Raw genomic sequence first — 22,806 nt, forward strand, 5'->3', positions numbered from 1 at the left:
GGCCTCCCAAAGTGCTAGGATTATAGGCATGAGCTACTGTGCCTGGCTGACTTATATGTTTAAATTCTGTAAATGAACATTAGGAAATATTTGATGAATTGTGGTCTTCTTTTTTTTTTTCTATTATTATTATTATTATTATACTTTAAGTTTTAGGGTACATGTGCACAATGTGCAGGTTAATTACATATGTATACATGTGCCATGCTGGTGTGCTGCACCCATTAACTCGTCATTTAGCATTAGGTATATCTCCTAATGCTATCCCTCCCCCCTCCCCCCACCCCACAACAGTCCCCAGAGTGTGATGTTCCCCTTCCTGTGTCCATGTGTTCTCATTGTTCAATTCCCATCTATGAGTGAGAACATGTGGTGTTTGCTTTTTTGTCCTTGAGTTGTGGTCTTCTTTCTAGATTAGTTGATTAGAATTTTAAGTCAAAGTTAACATATGAAAACTTTAAATCCAAATTCTGTATCCTAAGAAAAGAAAAGGACCCACAGAAATCCTTATGACCACCAAAATATGTCTATATTTAGCTGGGCATGGTGGTTTATGCCTATGTAATCCCAGCACTCTGGGAGGCCGAGGAGGGCTGATCACCTGAGGTTAGGAGTTTGAGACCAGCTTGGCAAACATAGTGAAACCCAGTCTCTATTAAAAATACAAAAATTAGCCAGGCGTGGTGGTGCATGCCTGTAATCCCAGCTACTCAGGAGGCTGAGGCACAAGAATCACTTGAACCTGGGAGGCAGAGGTTGCAGTGAGCTGAGATGGCACCATTACACTCCAGCCTGGACAACAGAGTGAGACTTTGTCTCAAAAAGATAAAATGTCTCTATTTGTCTCTTCCTTCTATCTCCTCTGACTCCCTCTGCTTTCTCTCCTGTCCAGTGAACTTTCTGCAAATTATGCCTATGCCATTAAGGATGAATCTTCCACCTAGCCTTCAAGATCCTCCATAATCAGGTGGAGTTTTCATATTATTCAGTTTTACCTTCTAATTATGATTATATTATGATAACATGACATTTCACAGTTTTACAGTGCTTTTTAAATTTTATTTTATTTTATTTTTTTGAGATAGAGTCTTGCTTTGTCACCCAAGCTGGAGTGCAGTGGTGCAATCATGGCTCACTGCAACCTCAACCTCCTGGGCTTAAGTGATCCTTCTGTCTCAGCCTCCTGAGTAGCTGGAACTGCAGGTGCACACTACCACACCCAGCTAATTTTATTTTTTGTAGAGACAGGGTCTCCCTCTGTTGCTCATGCTGGTCTCAAACTCTTGAGCTCAAGCAATTCTTCTGCCTTGGCCTCCCAAAGTGCTGAGATTACAGGTGTAAGCCACCATGCCCAGCCAAGTGCTTTTTAAAGAGGAACTTTTATAAAGATTATGCATGTTTATCATCTCCAATAACTCCCCAACACAAAACCTCTGCTCTGAGCAGCACAGACTTATCTGCACCCAGATATGTTACTCTTGCATCTGTAATTTTGTTGTTCGCTTCCTCTTTTTTTTTTTTTTTTTTTTTTTTGAGATGGAGTCTCGCTCTGTCTCTCACCAAGGCTGGAAAGCTGGCATGCAGTGGCACGATCCTAGCTCACTGCAACCTCCGCCTCCTGAGTTCAGGCAATTCTCCTGCCTTAGCCTCCCAAGTAGCTAGGACTACAGGACTACAGGTGCGCGCCACCATGTCTGGCTAATTTTTCTATTTTTAGACAGAGTTTCACCATATTGGCCAGGCTGGTCTCAAACTCCTGACCTCAAGTGACCTGCCCACCGCAGCTTCCCAAAATGCCGGGATTACAGGCATGAGCCACCGCACCCAGCCTGTTTGCTTCCTCTTAACTAGAATATTAGCTCTGACCTCTTCAATAACTCAAATGTAAAACCTTTCTCAAGTATGAAGATGCTGGGTAGCCCAGTGGTTCTGAGCACTTGCTCTAGAGTCCAAAAGACCAGGGTGGGTATCTAAGCTCTGAGACCAACTAGTGAGTAACCCTGAGCAATAACCAGGCTTCAATTTCTTCTTCAATTAATGAAGATAATAATGCCTATCTCATAGAGTTGTTTCAAGAATGAAATAAATAGCCCAGGTGCAGTGGCTCAGGCCCGTAATTACAGCACTTTGGGAGGCCAAGGTGGGCAGATCACTTGAGGTCAGGAGTTCAAGACCAGCCTGGCCAATATGGTGAAGCCCTGTCTCTACCAAAAATACAAAAATTAGCCAGGCGTGGTAGTGCATGTCTGTAATCCCAGCTACTCGGGAGGCTGAGGCATGGGAATCACTTGAACCAGGAGGTGGAGGTTGCAGCAAGGCGAGATCGCACCACTGCACTCCAGCCTGGGTGACAGAGGGAGACTCCGTCAAAAAAAAAAAAAAAAAAAGAAGAAATAAATGTACATCTAAGTGTTTAACATGGAGACTAATGTAGCAAATCAATAAATATTAGCCACCTTTTTATTAATGTTACTACTGTTAGATGTCTAGCTCAAAGACCTATCTCCTCCATGAACTCTTTAACCACCTCTGCCCACAACAAATGCCCTTAGATCTCCTAAAGCCTATTCTTTCCCACACCTAATTGTACCCTATGGGCTTGCTGTCTAATTGCTGGTATTTATGAAGGGCCTGACATCTAGTGTTTCCATATAGATCTAAGCATCCAGGGATCATATCTGCTCATTTTTCTATATCCCTCAAGGCTCATGGCATAGGACTGAGCTCATTGTAGACAACTGACTAAACCCTTGTTATAATTTACATTTAGAGAACCCCACTCTTTGTTATAATTTATAGTCAGAGACTTTGTCCCACAGGTGAGAACCAATCATCAGTGGCTGTTGGAAGCTATAAACATTCCACTATGAAATAACCTCATAACACCACAGGAGCCTTCTTGACTTCTGCTAATGATGAATGACTTAAAATCCCTAAACAAGACACATGCCTGACTTCTTCACAGCTAGTCAATCCCTCTCCATGTGGTTGGGCTCAGAGAACTTTATAACTAACACAGGATGGGGCCTCCTGTCAACCTCCACCTTCCCCCAAATAATGTGACCTTATTTCCAGGCTGCACAGCAGCCTCACCAGTAAAGGAAGGTTAAAGCCAACAGCTAACTATGCCAAGACAACTTGGATTTAATTCACGGTATCAGGGAACAACACAGCCTGCCACAGCTGAGAATTCCTCCCTCTGGAAAAATGAATTAAGTAAATCTAGGAAAAATAATGGTGGTTTCCCAGCCATCTAATAAAAATCAAACACTATATCCAAGGCCGTGGTTCACAGCTTGTAAAGGTAGTTTGGGTTCCTGTGCCTCAAATGTTTTCTCCAGCCCTTTACCTGGCTTATTTCTTACTTGGCTCCGGATGTTGGATTAATTGTCCCTTCCTCAAATGAACCAAGGGTCTGGGTAAAATACACTAATCACACCCTGCATTCTCCTCTACTGCCCTAAACACATGGTGACTAAGTAACTATCTGTCTGCTCCAGGTCCCTGTTTTCTTGTGTAAGGTAAGATCCATGTGAGTATGGACCAAGATTGTCTTGTTCCCTGCTGTACCCAGAGCTTAACAGAGGCCATGGCCCAAAGAAAGCATGCACACATATTTATGTTGAATGAACACATAAGTCGAAGGACCTTGCTGACCTGGTTTTAGGTGCTTTACCAATGATCCCACTTTTTCGACTGTTCCTGAAGCTTCATGTCCCAGCACCATGGGCTTTTTCACAATAAAATTCCCAATTCGACCATCCTCCCAGTAGTGGACATCTGAGCCACAGATTCCAACAGAATGCATCCTCAGCAACACCTCTGATAAAAGAAAGGAAGAAAAAAACAGTGAGAGAGGGAAGAACCCCTATCACTCTGAGGTGACCTAGTGATTTCCCTTTGCCCAGGGGACAGGGCTGGGTTACCAGGCCAGGTACACGATTTAGGCCATAGAGGAAAACAAGCTCCATAGCAACCCTGATTAAGTCTCGCAAGGCAAACAAGCTTCCACATGTGATGGCTAATTTTATGTGTCCACTTGGCTAGGCTATAGTGCCTGGTTGTTTGAAGATACGTGTTGGGCATGGTTAACTTTTAAACCAATAGACTTTGAGTAAAGTAGATTACTCTCCATAATGTGGGTGAGCCTCATCCAATCAGTTTGAAGGTCTTAGAAGCAAAGACTGAGGTTTTCTGAAGGAGAAGGAATTATCCTCAAGACTGCAACATCAACTCTTACCTGAATTTCCAGCCTGCCCTTTGTGCACACACACGTACATACATACACATATATCTTAGTGGTTTTGTTTCTCTGGACAACACTGACCAATACACTGGGTAAACAATATATCATTAGTAGGATGAAATGTACCAACCACTTAAGAGAACAAACTGTTTTCCAAAAGATAACTTTCCAGACAATTAATATGCTATGCGTGATTCGTAGATGCATATCTATTTATGAGAAAAGGTCTGGTAGAATCTCAGCTTGGCAACATTTTGTGAACTATCAAGTTGAGTTCTTCATGCCTATTGTCTTTCTTTCTTTCTCTCTCTCTCTCTCTCTCTCCCTCCCTCCCTCCCTCTCTCTCTCTCTCCCTCTCTCCCTCTCTCTCTCTCTCTTTCTTTCTTTCTTTTGAGACAGTCTCATTCTGTTGCCCAGACTGGAGTGCAATGGCAGGATCTCGGCTCACCGCAATCTCCGCTTCCCGGGTTCAAGCAATTCTCCTGCCTCAGCCTCCCAAGTAGCTGGGATTACAGGTATGCGCCACCACGCCCGGCTAATTTTTGTATTTTTAGTAGAGACGGGGTTTCGCCATGTTGGCCAGGCTGGTCTTGAACTCATGACCTCAGGTGATCCGCCCACCTCAGCCTCCCAAAGTGCTGGGATTACAGGCCTGAGCCACCGCACCTGGCCAGTTTTCTAAGTTTAAAATAATGATGGTAATGAGCCCCTTTGGTGAAATAAGTACCAATAAGTACCATCATCTCTGACTGAGATGATGGTTATGAATACCTCCCTGAAAAAAACACTCTGCCTTAGAAAGACAAAGAGACCCAAATCCCTGCTATGCACTGCACTTGCCACAGACTGCCAGGGGTGGCTCTTCAGAACTTTCTTCCTCCTTAGTTTTAGTGAAGAGTAAGAAATGGCAGGGTGAATTCTCAGGTCAAATGCAGGGAAAAGTCATTTGAGTTAGGAAAATCATCTCAGAATTTCCTCTCTTGAAGTAGCAATTGGTAGCGAGAGATTAGATTTGACTTGCTAGAACACTTGCTGAAATGCACTCTTTTCCCTTCCAATGCAAGTGTAGCAAGAGAAGAGAGTGCGAGCAGAATGCTGCTTCAGGGAGAAAAGCTGTACCAGGAGCCAAGCTTGTACTCTGGGTCCAAGACGGCCCTCGTTTGGCCACTTCTGGAATCAACAGTCAACTTTTCAGGACACAGTGAGGTAACTCACTTCTCTGAACATGGTATCTTGGTGAAAATCCTTGAACCCTAACTATACAATACTTACTCAGCACCCATAGAATGGCTATATTCTATCTAGTCTGTATTCTTACCACTTACAAGTCGATAACCCAACTGACCTTTCAGCAGCAAAGTCTGGATCTACCAGGAAAGCTGCCTTCGATCTGATGTTCACCCAGAAGCTGCGGTTCTTGTGTGAGGTAGGACAAAGTGGGAAAGGACACCCCCAACTCCTCAAGGGCAGAAAGGGGACCTGACTGTCTAGGTGTGAGAGGCGGAGGGTGAGTATCTACAGACACTCTGCCCATTGCCCCCAGCCTCACTTCAGGGTCCTGCACGATTATGACAAAGTAGAATTCCAGGGATGGGAGGGATTAGAAAGCTGTCAGCAGGGATCTGCCCGAGCCAACAGACAAAAAGAGATGGAAATGTTCACAGCACCTGCCATGTGCAGACAGTGGGCTGGACTTTATCCTCACCATAGCGCTCAGTTTGTACATGAGAAACTCAAAGCTGGGAAGTTGCAGATGCCACCTTGGGTGTCAGCATGTCAGCTAAGCCCCACAGGCTTAGCAAGTGAGAGGCCTGGAAGGAGTGGAGTAAAGGTGTTGGAAACCCTGCCCCAGTGTGCTCACTCACTTTCTGTGCTTGGTTGATTAGGGCAGGGGACAGGGCCTCATGCAGCCCCTTCCACCCCCACTGGACAGTAGGTCCTGGGCTGCCTCACACTTTGGTGAATGGCCTTCCTGGGGAGTGGGGAAAGCTGGCATGATGCTCCCTTTGCTAAAGATTAAGTTCTGTAGACTCACTCCTTTTCAAAGTTTGGGTTAGGGTTAGGACACTTGGCCACTCCAACAGCAGCTTCTGGTAGATAGGGTACACTGTCATTAGGTCAAAAGAGGACGAATTCTGTCATTGGTCCATATACTTCACATCAAAAACTCTTTGGGACAAGTCAGCAGTCTGGTATGGTAATTTTTCTGATTCTATCACTGTTCTTTTTATTTCATGTAGCAGCCAAGATAAACTTCCCACCAGGTCATGCTGTGGACAGTACACTCTGTTCTCAGCCTAACAAAAGCATAGGTTTTTAATGGACACAAAAGTAATAAACAGTAGGAAAAGAGAGGTAAGGGAACAATATACATGTGACTCCAAAGGAAACAACAGGAAATAACAAAATATAAGTCGTGTTTCTCAAGAACTTACCATTTGGGCCTGGTTCAGGGATAGGATAGTTCTCCTAAAAGAAACAAAATTGAAAAAATCATTTAGCATGCATAATAACTTCACCTTATGAACATTTTCCGTTAAAAACAATTAGAGTTTCATCATTAGTTTATTTCTTCTTAGAATTAATACAAGCTCAGACCACACTGCTCCTGGGATCCTGCCTGAGGGGATAAGCTAAATGGCACGCTGCACACATCTGCCTAGCCCTTCATCACTTTTCTGCATAACACAGTGACGGACCCAACAGCAGCATGCCCAGCATACTCACAGAGCATACAGAGGACCACACTTGTTGTCACTAGTGACATGTCACAGGGTGAGATAAAGTTCTGATGCTGGGTTCCCTCCCTGGGAAACAGCCTACGAGCCGAAGGCACAATCCTAACCAAGGAAGAGCTGACTCTAATTGCTGACCTCATCCCACCCACTGGTGCAACTTCGCCAGGACTAAGGAAAAAACACAGTCCATGTAACTCTAGGCAGAAGGGATCTTTGGGTCTCTAGATCTGCCATCCATATCAGATCCTGCCTTCCTGGAAAAACATGTTCTTAGATACAGATTTGTTTGGTCTGACAAACTCCCCCAGGGAAAGGATGCAGGCGTTTCTGACAGTTGCACGTGAAAATGTTTCCCTCTAGACAGGTAGGAGAAAGTGTCTGTGCTGCCAACCTCTTTCCTTTACATCAGCACAAAGACTGATACCTGGTCCTCTTTTCCTAAACTTCCCATGTGGCATTTTAGGGGCCCCTTGGGAACACATAAGACCTGCATTTTGGCCCCTCTTACAGGTTCAAAAGCAATCTGAGCTATTCTGGTGTTCACAGCTAGTAGTAGTAGCAGTAGCAGCAGTAGTTGTAGTAGTGTTGGTTTACTAAGCCTTCTTTCCTCATTGTCAACGGTCTAGGAAAGTCCTAGTGACAAGGAAGGCCACTGAGTGGCCAAATCCAAGTGTTCATTTTATTCTTGGAAGGTAATCAAGAAAAGAGATGTACCCAGGCGCAGTGGCTCATGCCTGTAATCCCAGCACTTTGGGAGGCTGATGCGGGCGGATCACTTGAGGTTAGGAGCTTGAGACCAGCCTGGCCAACATGGTGACACCCATCTCTACCAAAAATACAAAAATTAGCCGGGCGTGGTGGCACGTGCCTGTAGTCTCAGCTACTCAGCAGGCTGAGGCAGGAGAATTGCTTGAACCCGGGAGATGGAGGTAGCAGTGAGCCAAGATTGTGCCACTGTACTTCAGCCTGGGTGACAGGGTGAGACTCTGTCTCAAAAAAAAAAAAAAAAAAAAGAGAGAGAGAGAGATGGAAATGTTCACAGCACCTGCCATGTGCCAGACAGTGGACTGGACTCTATCCTCACCATAGCACTTAGTTTGGAAATGAGAAACTCGAAGCTGGGAAGTTAAATAACTTGGTCAAGGTCATGCTACCAGAGAGTGGATGAAGCCTGCTTCCACTGTACCTTACTGTAGCACCAAGGTGGAATATGTCTTTTCTCCTTCAGGGGTGGTGCAAAGAGCTGCCAAATAAGTGATGAGAATGTCAGAGCTGGGCCCCATGAAGAAAGCTCTGGGAGGAGGCACTGTTCAAAGCTTACCTCCTCCCTAAAGGGCCTATCTAGCTACTTTTATAGGCAGCCCCACCGCACTAAACAACACCAAAGAGCACTAGACAAATGCTGCTCGGTACTATCACTGTGCTTAGTGATCAGTGGCTTTTTATTTTTCCTAACAAGATAATAAACACCTTGAAGCCAAAGACCATGCCTTCCATCTCTTTAGCACCAGGTACACTGCTTGGACCCAAACTCAAGTGTTTGTACTTGTTAAATAACCACTATCCAAACTAGTGTTTCCAAGGAAGGTCAGAGGTTTTCACTCATCTCAAGTTACCAGCCCTTTCTGTTGAAGAGGCTCAGTGCTAATGTGAACCTCTTCTCTAGTGAAACAAAGCTCAACGTTTTAATGCTATTGCTGCCTAGCTGACATTGCTCAATGGCTTATTTGTGTCAGGTACTGTGTGCTTGACAGGCATTACCTCATTTAATACTCACAGAAACCCTAAATGGTACATCCTACTATTGTCCCTTTTTCATATGATGAGACTGAGGAACCCGCCCATGGTAACACTAAGGCAGTAAATGGTGGAGCTGCATCCAAAGCAGCCTGATGGGGGCAAAAGGGCTTAAGGGAGTTTTCTTAATCTCTTAATAATTTAGTCTGGCTACATCAGAAGGAAGGAAGGAAGGGAGGATGGGAGGGAGGGAGGTAGGTAATCAGTCTAGAAATAGCCACCTCATGATAGCTGATTGTCACCAAAACCTTCCTCAAAGTTGTTGCTGGTCCCACATCAGACATCAGGGACCGCTGTGTAAAGTGATGCTTCTGTTATACCACGTGGATTTTTTTTTTTTTTTACTTTAAGTTCTGGGATACATGTGCATAACCTGAGGTTTGTTACATAAGTATACATGTGCCATGCTGGTTTGCTGCACCTATCAACCCGTCACCTAGGTTTGAAGCCCCACATGCATTAGGTATTTGTCCTAATGCCCTCCCTCCCCTTGCCCCCCACCCCCCGACAGGCCCCAGTGTGTGATGGTCCCCTCCCTGTGTCCATGTGTTCTCATTGTTCAACTCCCACTTATGAGTGAGAACATGTGGTATTTGGTTTTCTGTTCCTGTGTTACTTTGCTGAGAAGGATGGCTTCCAGCTTCATCCATGTCCCTGCAAAAGACATGATCTCATTCTTTTTTATGGCTGCATTATACTGCGTGAAATGTTAAACTGCAGGTTAAATTGAAACTGAAGACTAAGGCCTTTATTTCAAACATGGGAGAGCACCCCACCCTCCCTGCTAAATTTGCTAGTAGGCAAATTCACAGACACTGAAAGACAGTTCCACAGCATACAATTCATAGCCTTGCCTCCAGCCAGCCCAGACCTGAACGCCCCATTTGGAGGGGGAGAGGTGGTAAGACTAAAGCTTAGAACAACAGTCAGGCACACCAAGTAGGCCCTGGGTCACTAGAGAGAACACTACTGTAAATATTTGTTCAACTTAACAGAGCTGAACAACTGTGCTCGTACCACACAGCAAAGCTGCAGTGACCCTCCCAGACACTAGAGGGTGCTGTGCCGACACCCTGTGCTGTGCTTATAGCAGAACACGCTTGATGGAGAAGTTAAATTAAATTATTCTCCCTGCACACCAACTTCCTTTTCCATTCTTTTTCTTGCTGATTCTAATTACCCTTACAACTCAGGCTTGTCTCCTGCCTCCTGCCTCTGTAGGAGACATCCTACCTGAGCACAAAACCATTTTAACATCAGCCGGTAGGTTTGTAAATATTGCCCTAAGCACACTGTGGAGACTATAATGTTTTAGGAAGTTATTACAGCATGGTTACTCAAAACCTTGCTTTTCATGTTTCCTTGGCAGATGTTGGTCACAATCCTCTGTTTGCTTAATCTCTTTTTCTGTCTCATATACTCTTCCATTTATCCTATTTCTCATCTACCAAAGTTTCTTAGCTCCTCTGAGATCCCGAACTTTCACTTTTATCTCCACAGCTCCTTTTTTTCTCATTCCCAAAGGTTTTGTCATCTCAATCATATTCAAGGTTTCCTAAATGAATTTCTTTCTTTATTTTATTTATTTATTTATTTATTTTTTGTAACTCATCAGCAGTCCCTGATGTCAGATGTCACTGTACTCAGGCTAGAGTGCAGTGGTATGATCTTGGCTCACTGTAGCCTTGACCTCCTGAACTCAAGTGATCCTCCCATCCTCCCACCTCAGCCTCCCGAGTAGCTGGGATTACAGGTGTGTGCCACGCCGCGTGGCTAATTTTCTTCTATTTTTGGTAGAGATGGGGTTTCACCATGTTGGCCAGGCTGGTCTTGAACTCCTGGCCTCAAGTGATCTGCCTGCCTCTGCCTCCCAAAGTGCTGGGACTACAAATGTGAGCCACGATGCCCGGCCGAATTTCTAATCTTTTAATGAGTGACTGTACAAGAGAGTAAAAAGGAATTGAGTAATTCTTCTTTACCATAGTTGTGTGAGTTTTCCAGCATATTTCACTTCAAGTCAGAAATATATATCTGAATCACATATATACTCTCCCTTCTATCCGCTTCAGCTCCTCCCGCTGCCCTACCAGCCTACTCCTGAAGTAATTCATGGAAATACTTCAGGAAGTACTCTCTGTGGGGACATGGAATCATCTCAGGTAACTCTCACATACTAAATGTTATCTTGCTTTTCCTAAGTATATTTTTTACATTAGCCTAAATATATATTTCCTAGCTATGTCATCATTGGTCCCTTTACCTCTACTTCCACCTGCATAACTGAGTTGATTCCCTCAACATGTCTTGCTTGGGTTGTAGCAACGGCCTCAACACAAGCAGAAATGGAAGGAAGATGACTTTTCCCTCCTCCAGCCAACCGGAGTGGCACAGTGAACTCAGACTCTGGAACTGCCTGTCTACATGCCACCCAGGCTTCCCCCACCAGCTGTGTGACCTCAGGGTAGTTATGTAACCCCTGTGTGCCCCAATTTCCTCCTTCATATAATGATAATCATGAAAGGGAATGCCGACTCAGTAAATACGTTCACTCTTATTACAAAAGAAGTAAAATCAAAGTTCTTTTTCCATAATTAGCTCACACTATGGTTGAACCAACCCTGGACAATCTTGTCCTTTTGATAAGAGTAAAGCATGTTAAATAGAAATTACAGGAGGCCACTGTTTTGCTCCTGCACTGGGCCCCAAGAGAACAGAATTAAAAACCCAAAATGGAGCCACTCATACTAAAGCTCCACATCATCAAGGCAAAACTAAGTTGTTATATGACCTTCAGAGAAATCAGGAGAGATAATAGCCAAATATCCCAAACAGGCCAGTTTCAGTCAGCATGATGATAAAATTCCCTCTACTTTAATCCTTACCAAAAAAATAAAAAATAATGACCTGAAGAAATCTGATCTTAACCAATCAGTTATTTTTCTGTTGTTCTATTTCCCTGTTCCCACCTTACAAGGAAAACAACTGAAATGACCAATCTGCTTTTTCTTGTGTTTCTGCTTTCTTTAGCTCTTTTCTGTTTGTAAAACCAGACTCCTCTGTTTACCTCACTGGAACACAGGCTATTTTATGGAATGAAGTGTTGCCCAATTCTAGAATTGCAAATAAAGCCAAAGAAAATCTTTTAAATTAAATTGCAGTAATTTTATCTTTTGACCAGTATTTTAAATTGTTTTGTGGAAAAGTTATGTTCTGCATCCTGGATTCAACCAAACCTCAGGTCAAAAATGTTCAAAAAATAAAAAATAGCAGTACAACAATAAAAATAAAGCAGATGAAAAATATATATAACAACTATTTACAGAGCATTTATATTGTGTTAGGTATTAGAGGTAATTTAGGGGGATTTAAAGTAGATGGGAGGATACATGTAGGTTATATGCAAATACTACACCATTTTATTACATACAAGGGACTTGAGAATCCTTGGATTTTGGCATCCACAAAGGGTTCCTGGTGCCAATCCTTCCCCTACTCTAGGATACCAAGGACAACTGTATTCTCATGGTTTTCATATCAACATTAAGAAAATCTGACCACTCTTTACAAGGCTGGAATTTGGAAGAAAGTGAAGGGATTCTTGCAGTTTTTAGGCTTGACTCTGCCAGTTGTGGAAAGAGTGCAATGTGCTCCCACTGTCTTAGGGTGGGGGATGGCTAGCAGTATGTGGGGAAGGTGCTGGTCCCATCTCAGATGCACAGCAGTCACCTGCTCCCTGCTGCCAAGCCTGCTGTGGGCCTGTGGAGGGCTGCCCTGCACACCTGCAGAGCGCAAGAGACCCTGTTTTTCTTCCTTTCCCCTTCCATTTTCCTTTTCCCTTGAGTGCCTGAAGGGTGTTTTGAGGGTGGGAGGAAAATTCAAAGGTTTCCCAATTGGCTATTTTGTCATGAGAGGCTTTGTTCTAGCCGCGTTGGTCCTGGCAAACTTGAGGTCAAAGTAGGAGGTAGAATGTCCTCCCAAGGTCCAATGAGCTGGTCTCCAGCCTAAGCTCTCCTGGCTCCATTCAACTTTGTTCTGCTTATAACAATCTTGCTGAAATGCAAATCTGTATCAAGTCGCCAGTGACCCTGGAGACTCCTAAACCCCTCACCTGTTGGCCACCACGCCCCCATCTTACCTCCAACCACACCACACTCACCCTTTCCCATTGCCTAATCCCTCTCCTTCTTTCAGATCCCGCAGGAGGTGGGAAGTGAGGCATCTGGGATGACTTCTGAATTCCTACGAGAATTACGAGACACTTAGGTTTGGACATGCTGGGACTGAGGTGTCTTGGGACATCCAGGTAGGGCTATTGATATATAACAATGTTTTGTGATTCTAAATGTCTCAAAATGGAGTCTTTTTTTTCTTCTAGTTCTTGTTTTATAAAAATATATTGTGGTAAAATACATAACATAAAATTTACCATCTTAAATCTTTTTAAGTGTATAATTCAATATTGTTGTCTATATTCACATTGTTATACAACAGACCTCTATAATTTTACGTCTTATAAACCTGAAAGTGAATACCTATTAAGTAACAACTGCCCATTTTACCCCCTCAGCAGCCCTTAACAAACACAATTCTACTTTTTGTGAGTTTGGCTACTTATTTCATATAAGTGGAATCATACACTATCTGTCACTTTGTCACTGGCTTGTTTTTATTAACATAATATTCTCAAGGTTTATTTTTAACACAGCATGTGACAAAACTTTTTTTCAGGGCTGAATAATATTCCATTATATATCTATATCCCACATTTTTAAAAAAGTGTTCATCACTTGAATAACATCTGGGTTGTTTCCACCAACAAAATGGAGTCACAATGATAAGTGACTCAGCTCACAGTGAAACTGCTGACTGCTCAAAGTGATAAGCATATGTATGTGGGACTGAGATGACAACACCTGCTGTGGCCAGGCAACCCCAAAACTTGACAAGAAAGTGAAGCCAAGGCCAGGCGGGATGGCTCACACCGGTAATCCCAGCACTTTGGGAGGCCGAGGCAGGTGGATTGCTTAAACTCAGAAGTTCCAGACCAGCCTGGGCAACACGGTGAAACCCTGTCTCCAAAATTAATTTTAAAAAATAAAATAAGAAAGTGAAGCCAAAAGATGGCTAAGTTATGACAATGGACATTCCTGTGCAGGGTATAAAAATAGCAAAGAAAGTGACCATGGCCGAGAGCCTGTAGAAGCTCTGCCGTGAGAACTCTGAGGCCTCCTCCTCACGAACAGAGGCTGCCATAAGTTCTGCTGGGAGAAGAACAGCCACAACACTCCTCCCACTTTGTTGTTTCAAGGGAAATCCAAATCGGTTCATCAGTCAGCGTGCTGGTCTCTGGAGCTACTTGCCGTGGTTCATTCCCTCTGTTTTTTTTTTTTTTTTTTAAGAGATGGGTTCTCATTCTGTAGCCCAGGCTGGCACATTAATAGCTCGCCACAATCTCGAACTCCTGGGCTCAAATGATCCTCCCACTTCAGCCTGTTGAGTAGCTATGACTACAAGAGTGTGCTATCACACCTGGCTACTTTTTACATTTTTTGTAGAGATGAGGTCTTGCCCCGGCTGATCTCAAACTCCTGGCCTCAAGTGATCCTCCCACCTCAGCTTCCCAAAGTGCTGAGATTACAGGTGTGAACCACCATGCCCGCCCCGACCTCCCCTATCACTACCTGTGTGTGTTGAATATATTTGCATGATTGTTGGTATGTGAAAGCCTCGCATTTAATTGGCCATTGAGTTATTGTGAAACCTCTGGGCTCCTGGTCGGAGTCAGCACAAGTAGGCTGGAACCTGACATGACAGCTGTTCAATAGGCAGTTGGTTACTGGGACTGGTGCTCAGGCATCACCTCCTGCAAGAAGCCTCCCCTGTCCTCACCAGGCTGGAGAGGTGACTCCTTTCTCTCATTTGCACTTTTCCAGCACCTAGCATTGAATCCACACAGGATAGTTAAGGACTATTTAATTTTCATCAGGGATAAATATATTAAAATTTCCTCCTAATTCAAAGTGTATGAACATAACCATACATGATCTTATTAAATGGTTTTATATATGGAGCAAAAATTCTAAGTCTCTGAGCTTTGTTGGATGCTCTAGTCTGTTCGTGAATCTTGATAAGTGCTCACTGTGTTCAGGTCTATGTAATTGAATATTTCCGTGTTTTTCAAAATTGTTGAGTTGAATATTACTTTGCAAAATTTGAATATATTTTCCCCGGTAACTAATGTTCTTAGTGTAAACCTGATTTGTGGACAACTGCCAGCATTAACAGCCACACTAAAAGACTTCTAAGTTAGATGCTAATATTGAGTATCTACGTGTACATATTTCTCCTCCTTCTTAATTTCTGTCATGCAAGTTTTAAAGAGAAATTTCTCCTACATCCGTAATTCTAGTGTCTCCCCTTAAAATAGGGCTGCTTTTAAGGAATGGTAAAATCCTACTTGTGATATTGCTTGCTTCTTCTCCTGCTTTTGATAGCAAAAGGAGGTGGCCAAATGCCTAGGCAGACAGGGGTGGGTACCCAGTGAAATTCCACCTCCAAGTAGAAGACAGTTTAAAGCCTGAAAGCCAAGCTACAAGTCAAATCCTGGGACTGGATCGAGAACTTGTCTTCCTGTTTGGATGCTTCCCTCTGATTGATCCCCACCCTTCACCTATTTTACATATACCTAACCTTTCCTAAGTAGTTTTCTACACTGTTTTGCCCACCTTTGAGTGGTGTCTTCACTTTAACCTTTTTTGCATACTCACAAACCCATCAATACACACTTCCTCCTGTGCCTATAAAGATCCCAGACTCAGTTGGTAGCGGGGGAAATGGCCTGACTTTGAGGAGGAGGCAGCCTGACTTCTGGGAAGATGACCTGCCCTTCCCATCCCCTCTCCAGTTCCCCTCTCTGCTGAAGGCCATTTTCATCACTCAGTAAAATTCTCCACCTTCACCATCCTTCAATCATCTGTGTGACCTCATTTTTCTTGGACACTGGACAAGAGTTCAGGGCCCACCAAGTGCAGGTACCCAGAAAAGGCTGTCACACTGGCCCTTTGCCCCTCACCAGTGGCATGCCCCGTGCAGCGAGGCAAGGGGCCAACTGAGCTGCTAACCTGACACCATCTGCAGACGGTGGAACTAAAGGAGCACTGTAACAGCCCCTCTGGGGCTTCGGGGTCATGGACACCCTCACCTGGGCACTGCCACATTCCCCTCAAGGAGCTTGCTCCTGTGCCAGTGTCTGGAGCAGCTGGCTGGCTGGATTCCACACTCGCTCATTCACGTGCTCCCTCCCACAAGGGGATGAGCACGGTAGGCCCAGTAGATAATGCACTGCTTCTGTAAGTCCGGAAAAGGGGCCAAGAAAAAGCTTGCATCTCTTTGAGAGGAAAATTCTACCTTTGTGCTTCGTGGTATTTCACAGACAAAGGCACTGCCTTTCCAGAGCTGTTGGTGGAGGTGGGAGTGTTTGCTGGATTTAATTTCCTGTTTTGAATTTGAAATGGTTTGTCCCGTTTGGGTTGTGTTTTATTGTTAAAACATAATTAAGATAAAAGCAAGAAAGATGCTTCTTTGGGTTACTTGCTGCTACCAAATTTCTCTTTTTCTGGAGGAGTTTTAGATTCTCTTTTCATTCTCGAGTGTCTCTGACTGGTAAGGGTTAAGTGGCCTGCATCTCATCACTATCAGGGTAATCTGGTTTAATCCAGCTGCTCCTTCATGACTATCAGCGCCTTTAATCTGATCACATAGAAGCAGCTGGCTCAGAGAAACAGACATGATGCGCAGGACCATCTGAGCTGCCTATGTTCATACCCTCTCATTATACAATCCGCTTCTCACCCCAAAATCTTAACAGTAAAGTATAGACAGCAAGGAGGGAACATTTTGAATGTGCTGCATTACAGATATAGATTTATCTTATTTTTAAAAATAAATAAAAGTTGGTCAAAGCAATTGTTTTGACCTAAGGTATAATACGTTGCCTCAATGGATAAAAACTCAAGAAATATCTTCATGGACCTCCAAGTAATGTTTAAACTTGATGCCAATGTATTATTTTTTTCTGCCCTTTATAATTAAATAACATTAACCCATCATTCTGAAATTATTATTTTTTCCTTTAATTTATTGTCTCTTCATATAGCTGATCATAAAAATCTGACTACATCCCCTCCATGGTGTTGTTTCCTGGAAGTGGAGCCTGTTTTGTTCCTATACTTCTCCCTGTTCAGATGCTCCTGCCTGAAGTCTGGAAGAGCCAGCTTTCAGGAAAAAGGGAGATAAAGTGCACTGAGAGGGTGATTGATGAACTGATTTGTAATGCAATGTACAGAAATTGAGAGGAGCATTTAGAAATGTTTATAGAATTTTTTTGTTTGTTTTTGTTTTGAGATAGAGTCTTGTTCGGTCACCCAGGCTAGAGTGCAGTGGCGTGATCTCGGCTCACTGCAACCTCTGCCTCCCCGTTTAAGTGATTTTCATGCCTCAGCCTCCTGAGTAGCTGGGATTACAGGCGTGCACCACCACACCCAGTTAATTTTTGTATTTTTAGTAGAGACAGGATTTTGCCATGTTGGCCAGGCTGGTCTCAAACTCCTGGCCTCAAGTGATCTGCCCACCTTGGCCTCCCAAAGTGCTGGGGTTACAGGCGTGAGCCACCGTGCCTGGCTGTTTATAGCATTTTGACGTGACACAGCATTCAAATATATTGATGCAAACATATCAGTCCATGGCCGACTGGAAAAAGTAAAATTGGTCCTTCATTGTGGACAGTTTGTAAAGCCCTGTATTAAAGTACCCAGCACATGCCTGGAATGCAGTAGGCAGTCAACATATTAATTCCCCTCATTTCCTTACCATTCGAGTGAACCCTACATTATAAAAACAAGCTGCCCACCGCCCCCACCACCAAACATAGCTTCTGTGAGGGAAAAACTAATTTGACTGTTTTATATTCTAACTTCATAAACCAGTAATTCATTTCCTAATTAAAAGCTTCTAGGTCTCTATAGACTGATCAAAGGGGCATACAGTAATTAAACTAGTAAATACAGTGGAAAGAAAGATTACTGCCTGGGCCCACATTATAATAATTTGGTTAGGAAAACTGTCTCTGTGTTTGAAGGCCCTGGTCTCCATCCACCTCTTTTTAAGCTGATATGGTTTAAGTGTCTGTCCTTGGAGGCTCTGGCTTCCTGCTCATCTCCACAGTTAGCACGTACCATTAACAGTGTGCTGGATGCTGTGCTAGGCCTTTCACATGCACGACTGGTTCCACTGAATCCTCATACCATCAAAGATGAATACTACCATAATCCCCATTTCACTGGGAAGTTGAAGTGGAAAATAATTTGTTGAGTCATACAACTAGCAGCAGGAGAATGGGGACTAAACCCCACTCTGGCTCCTCAGCCTGGTTTGGGAACTTCGTACTGTTTCCATTTAGAGAGAACTCCAGCAAGCTGACACTGTTTGCTTCTTCATACATCAATTTGGTCAACAGTCCCTTTTCCTCCTGCCAACTCTCAAACTTTTTCTATTTAAAATGAGGGGAAAAGCGAAAGTCCTTAAGTCTCAGATTGATGTTTCATTTTTTTCTCCTAATTATAAAAGAAAACCACCGGTCTTAGTGTGTGTCTGACTTACCACCCAATTTATAAATACTTATCTTTGCTGTGGTCAAGGTGATCATTAACTAATTAGTAGGCAAGGAGTTTACTTTTTTGTTCCCTGCAGCCATACATCAAGAAAGAAGAGAATGGTGCAGTCTCCTTAGGCAGTAGGGAGGCTGTGCGGTAGGTTTCCTTCCTGCCAGTTAAGGGACAAGTAAAGTGGACCAGGTCGCATTCCCCTACAGAATCACTGCCCTGGACGCTGGCTGGTTCCTGGCCTTCCCTCAAGTAGGATGGCAGCACTGGGAAAGGTTGAGATATTGCTTCCTGCTTCAGAACGCTTTGGAATCCTGCTTCAGATTTTAGGAATGATTTATACACTTTTTGGAAAGCAAATAATGATGTAATTTAAATGATACACTTTTCCCTTGAAAATTTATACATTTGTTGAAAAGATTTTAGGAATGAGAGTTTCCTCAAACAACTCCCTTCATAGGAGTTCCTGAGGCACTGAACCATTTTATCAGCAGACCCTGCCCCCGCTATACCTAAACCGGCCACAGTTTGCTGGGCTTCAGTTCCCCAGCCAGCCAGAAATGGAAGAGTTTTTAATCTGCGGCTGGTGGTCTTACATCAAAAGAAGAAAACAGTAATATTCTCCAGTTCATATCCAACCAAGGGTTTTTTCCTCCCCCAAAATGCAACCGCTGACAATTTATTAAGCCCAGGAAATCCCGGGTTTCATTTTGGTCCTCTTGCAGAGAGGAAAATGGGTGGTTCCCATCAAAGCTTCCCCAGGATTGTTCCTCCTAGTTGCTATCTCTGGTTCACTACTGACCCCAACCCCAAGCCACTGAGCCTACTTGTCTTATGGAAAAGGTGGAGGAGCAGTGATACCATACTGGGGGTCTGGGTTGGGCACTGTGGAGGTGCTGGTGGAAGACCATGCCTGAGAAGGAGTGGCGAGGGCCCAGAAGGTCTGTGTTGAGCTGCAGGTGCACCTGAGGCAGCACAGTGGGTCTCCTCTGCTGACAACTCTTTCTGCCCTTTCCCCTCCAGTGTTGGGGCTCTCTCCAGGGTAATGTCCTCCTCTTCTTTCCTTCTCACTCTACATGGTTCACTTAGCCCAGGCAAGCTCAGCCATCCACAATTCCCCATAGGGCACTATTTGGGACAGGACAACTCTTTGTTGTGCAGGACAGTGCTGTGAACTGAATAAAGTGTGCAGTAGTGCTCCGCAGTCATTGTGACAACCAAAGCTCCCTGACACATTTCCAAATGCCCTCTGGGTCAGGGGGGCAGTGCAGTACTGCTCAGTAGAGGAGCAAAGGACTCCTGAGTTTACATTTCCACCCTAGATAGTATCCCTGCACTCCAGACCCCTGCACCCAAGGAAATTTCTCAAAGGCACCTTGTGTCCTGTCCCAGAGACATCTTTTTTTTTTTTTTTTTTTTTGACAGAGTTTTGCTGTCATCTAGGCTGGAGTGCAGTGGTGCGATCTCAGTTCATTGCAATCTCTGACTCCCAGACTCAAGTGATTCTCAGCTTCCCAAGTAGCTGGGATTACAGGCATGCTGCACCACACCCAGCTAATTTTTGTATTTATAGTAGAGACAGAGTTTCACCGAGTTGGCCAGGTTAGTCTCGAACTCCTGACCTCAAGTGATCTGTGCACCTTGGCCTCTGGAAGTGCTGGGATTACAGGCATGAACCACCACACCTGGCCTCCAGAGACATTTTAAACTCAACTTTTCAAACCTGATCTCATTTTAATCTACTCTGACCAGTAAATGACCCTACCACTTCCCATTCTCAAACTGAGCCTAGGTGTCATTCCCTAAATCCTCCTCTGAACTCTTTTACCCAGTTAGTGTACCAGCACACAACCACAGGTGAAATTCTCTAGCTCATCATATTTTCTATATCTTTTAGGTTACAGCCACCCCAACCTAGCCCCTAATCCAGTCAGAGAGTGGGTTCTAATGCAAAGCTGATGAGATCAATGTTAGTTCGCTGCTGCTCTAATCTTCAAAGCTTTGTCTACGGAACCATAGTAGAGGTAGTCTGCCTGAGCAGTGGAAGACCATGAGTTTGAGGTAAGATGAAGGAGAACTTAACTGTGTTTCTGCACCTTAGGTGCATGACTTTTAAGCAGGCTCTGAGCAGATAGAGGGCCAAGGGCCCCTCCCTGTGGGGTCTTTTCTCTCTGAGGCCTCCATCAAAGCCCTCGGGCTCTGTCATAATTGTTGACTTTATCTGTCTGCCTCCCTCAGTAAACTTGGGAGCAGGGGTTGTGTCCTCCTCTCTGGGCTCTCAGCCCAGTGCCTGGCACATGGCAGGCACCCTTTCATGAGTCAATGTTTGTGGAATGAAGTACTGAGTTGGAAATCACTCTGCAAGCTGTGTAGAGCTGGACCACTTTCCCTTATAATACCATCTGGCATTTGCAACAATAAACACTAACAGCCTCAATTTAATTCAGGACCTTGGGTGGAGGCTCCAAAGAGTGGAATGAGCACTAGAATGGGGAGTCTGAACATCTGAGTCCTTGTCGTGGCTCTGTTAACTAACAAAACTTATTACCTTGGGTATGGCACTTTCTTCAACTGAGGAGATGGAGAGTCAGCTGGGACAATGGTTCTATAGAGGGGCTTAGAGTGGCTTAAAGGGAGTCCTTGAACAATCTGAAATTGTTGCCAAACTCAGTCTCTTTGCATTCTGTCGAGGGGACACTACTGATTCTTAAATAGTCAAGAACTGCTAATCTGGATAAGCTTCTGAATTACTGCAATTTACATACTGATGCATGTACTTTGAGGGAAAGAGGTACAGGGGAGCAGCAGAGAAGGCTGGCACTCGTCCCACATACCCACTGCCATCCCAGGCCCATCTGAGAGGGACTTTGTCAAGGGAGCCTTGGGATGACCAGGGTGCTTACTCAGCCCCTCCCTAAACTTTGGTGCCACAAAGCAGGAAGCAAAAGGCAGGGTCTAAAGCAGAGGACACACATACAGAATGCTCCTAAAGGGACAGAGGCACAGGATTAGAAAGAAAAACTGCTGGAAAGTGAACCAGATAGGGACTTAGGGAGAGAAGGAGCCTTACAGACAAGGGGACTATCAAGGTTCAGAAGTCTGGCACAGGCAAGGGGAACACCAGGAGTTCTGGAGATGGCGGCCTAGACTTGAAGGAAAGGAGAAGGAGCTGGCACTTCCTGAGCACATACTAAGTGCTGAGTACTCTTGTGATCATAATAATCCTGCAAGGGAGGTTTATCAGTCCCAAGCAAGGGGAGTTAAATAGAAGTTCTGCTGTTTTTAAGTGTCCTCTGGCCCCCCTTTCTGCTTTGCACTATCTGCCCGGATAATTCAGACAGCCTTAGCATTTTCTTTGAAAAGGTCAATGACAAGAGGCTGGACTATGAATCTGCAGCTGGCAAAGGAGAGAGAAAGCTTCATTCAATCAGTTTGCAACCATCCTGGGCACTGGCCACATGCCAGCCACAGGGCTAGGTTCTCAGAGGCACACAACTAGATCCCTGCTCTTCGCAATAGCCACTACCCGCCGCCCCCACATCCTGAGGGGAACTGGGATCTGGGCAGCCAGGGCGCTTAAGGTGTGGGGCCAGCACCGGACTATAAGTGGGAAGCCAGGACTGTGGCTGGGCTCAGAGGAGAGTGAGGCAGGGTCGGTAGGCTTCCCACCCTCCTTCCTGGCTTACCAGGCGCAAGTCACCTGGTCCGTGCACCACCAGGGAGAGGTTCTCGGGCTTGGCTGCCACCGCCATGGAGCTCTTTTGGCTCTCGAGTGTGGCCTGGAACACACAGGATGTGTGGTTGCTCTGGTGGCACTGCCCAGCTGAGGGTCCAGGACACTGGGTGTGAGGCGGGGCCTGGGAGAGGCAGTGCATGCAGGGGTGGGACCAGGCTTTTTACAATCCTCTTGCAAGACAGAAGAGTTCTCCAAGTCCCCACTCAACCCAGGAAGTCCAGCTGGCTTCACTTCTCAATCCTCCCTCTAAACAGGACACACCAACTGCTGTTGGGAATTGGGCGATGACCGATCTAGCTACTTCCTGCTGGATAGGAGCAAAGAAGGGGCCCTGCAGTTGTAGTGTCCTCCAGAGGGGAACTTTTTAGGCCAGTCAAAGGGCCAGTAGGTTGATCCAGGGGTTCTTGGTAGAAGTTGTGAATTGAGCTCATTTGGGGTTACATTTGTAAGACCGTCTGTAGCTTGATGGCCTCAATCCTGGAGGAAACAAATTTGACAAGGAGGTTAAAAATACAGGGCCTGGGCTGGGCGCAGTGTCTCATGCCTGAATCCCGGCACTTTGGGAGGCCAAGGTGGGCAGATCACAAGGTCAGGAGATCAAGACCATCCTGGCTAACACGGTGAAACCCC

The 22,806-nt window shown here is 44.8% G+C and overlaps 1 protein-coding gene across 1 annotated transcript in view; it reads right to left on the reverse strand.

Moving 5' to 3' along the window:
* Positions 1-22,282, reverse strand: part of LOC129014015 (sorbitol dehydrogenase-like) — a 39,574-nt gene extending 17,292 nt beyond the window's left edge. Inside the window, exons 1-3 of the mRNA XM_054450914.2 lie at positions 22,127-22,282; positions 6,682-6,715; positions 3,658-3,822 (exon numbers count right to left, since the gene is read on the reverse strand). Of these exons, the coding sequence (XP_054306889.1) occupies positions 3,658-3,822; positions 6,682-6,715; positions 22,127-22,192 (265 nt within the window). The 5' untranslated portion in view covers positions 22,193-22,282. The remainder of the gene's footprint in view (positions 1-3,657; positions 3,823-6,681; positions 6,716-22,126) is intronic.
* Between the last annotated feature and the right edge of the window lie 524 nt (positions 22,283-22,806).

This window comes from Pongo pygmaeus, chromosome 16 (assembly GCF_028885625.2).
Source record: "Pongo pygmaeus isolate AG05252 chromosome 16, NHGRI_mPonPyg2-v2.0_pri, whole genome shotgun sequence".
NCBI classification, from domain to species: domain Eukaryota; kingdom Metazoa; phylum Chordata; class Mammalia; order Primates; family Hominidae; genus Pongo; species Pongo pygmaeus.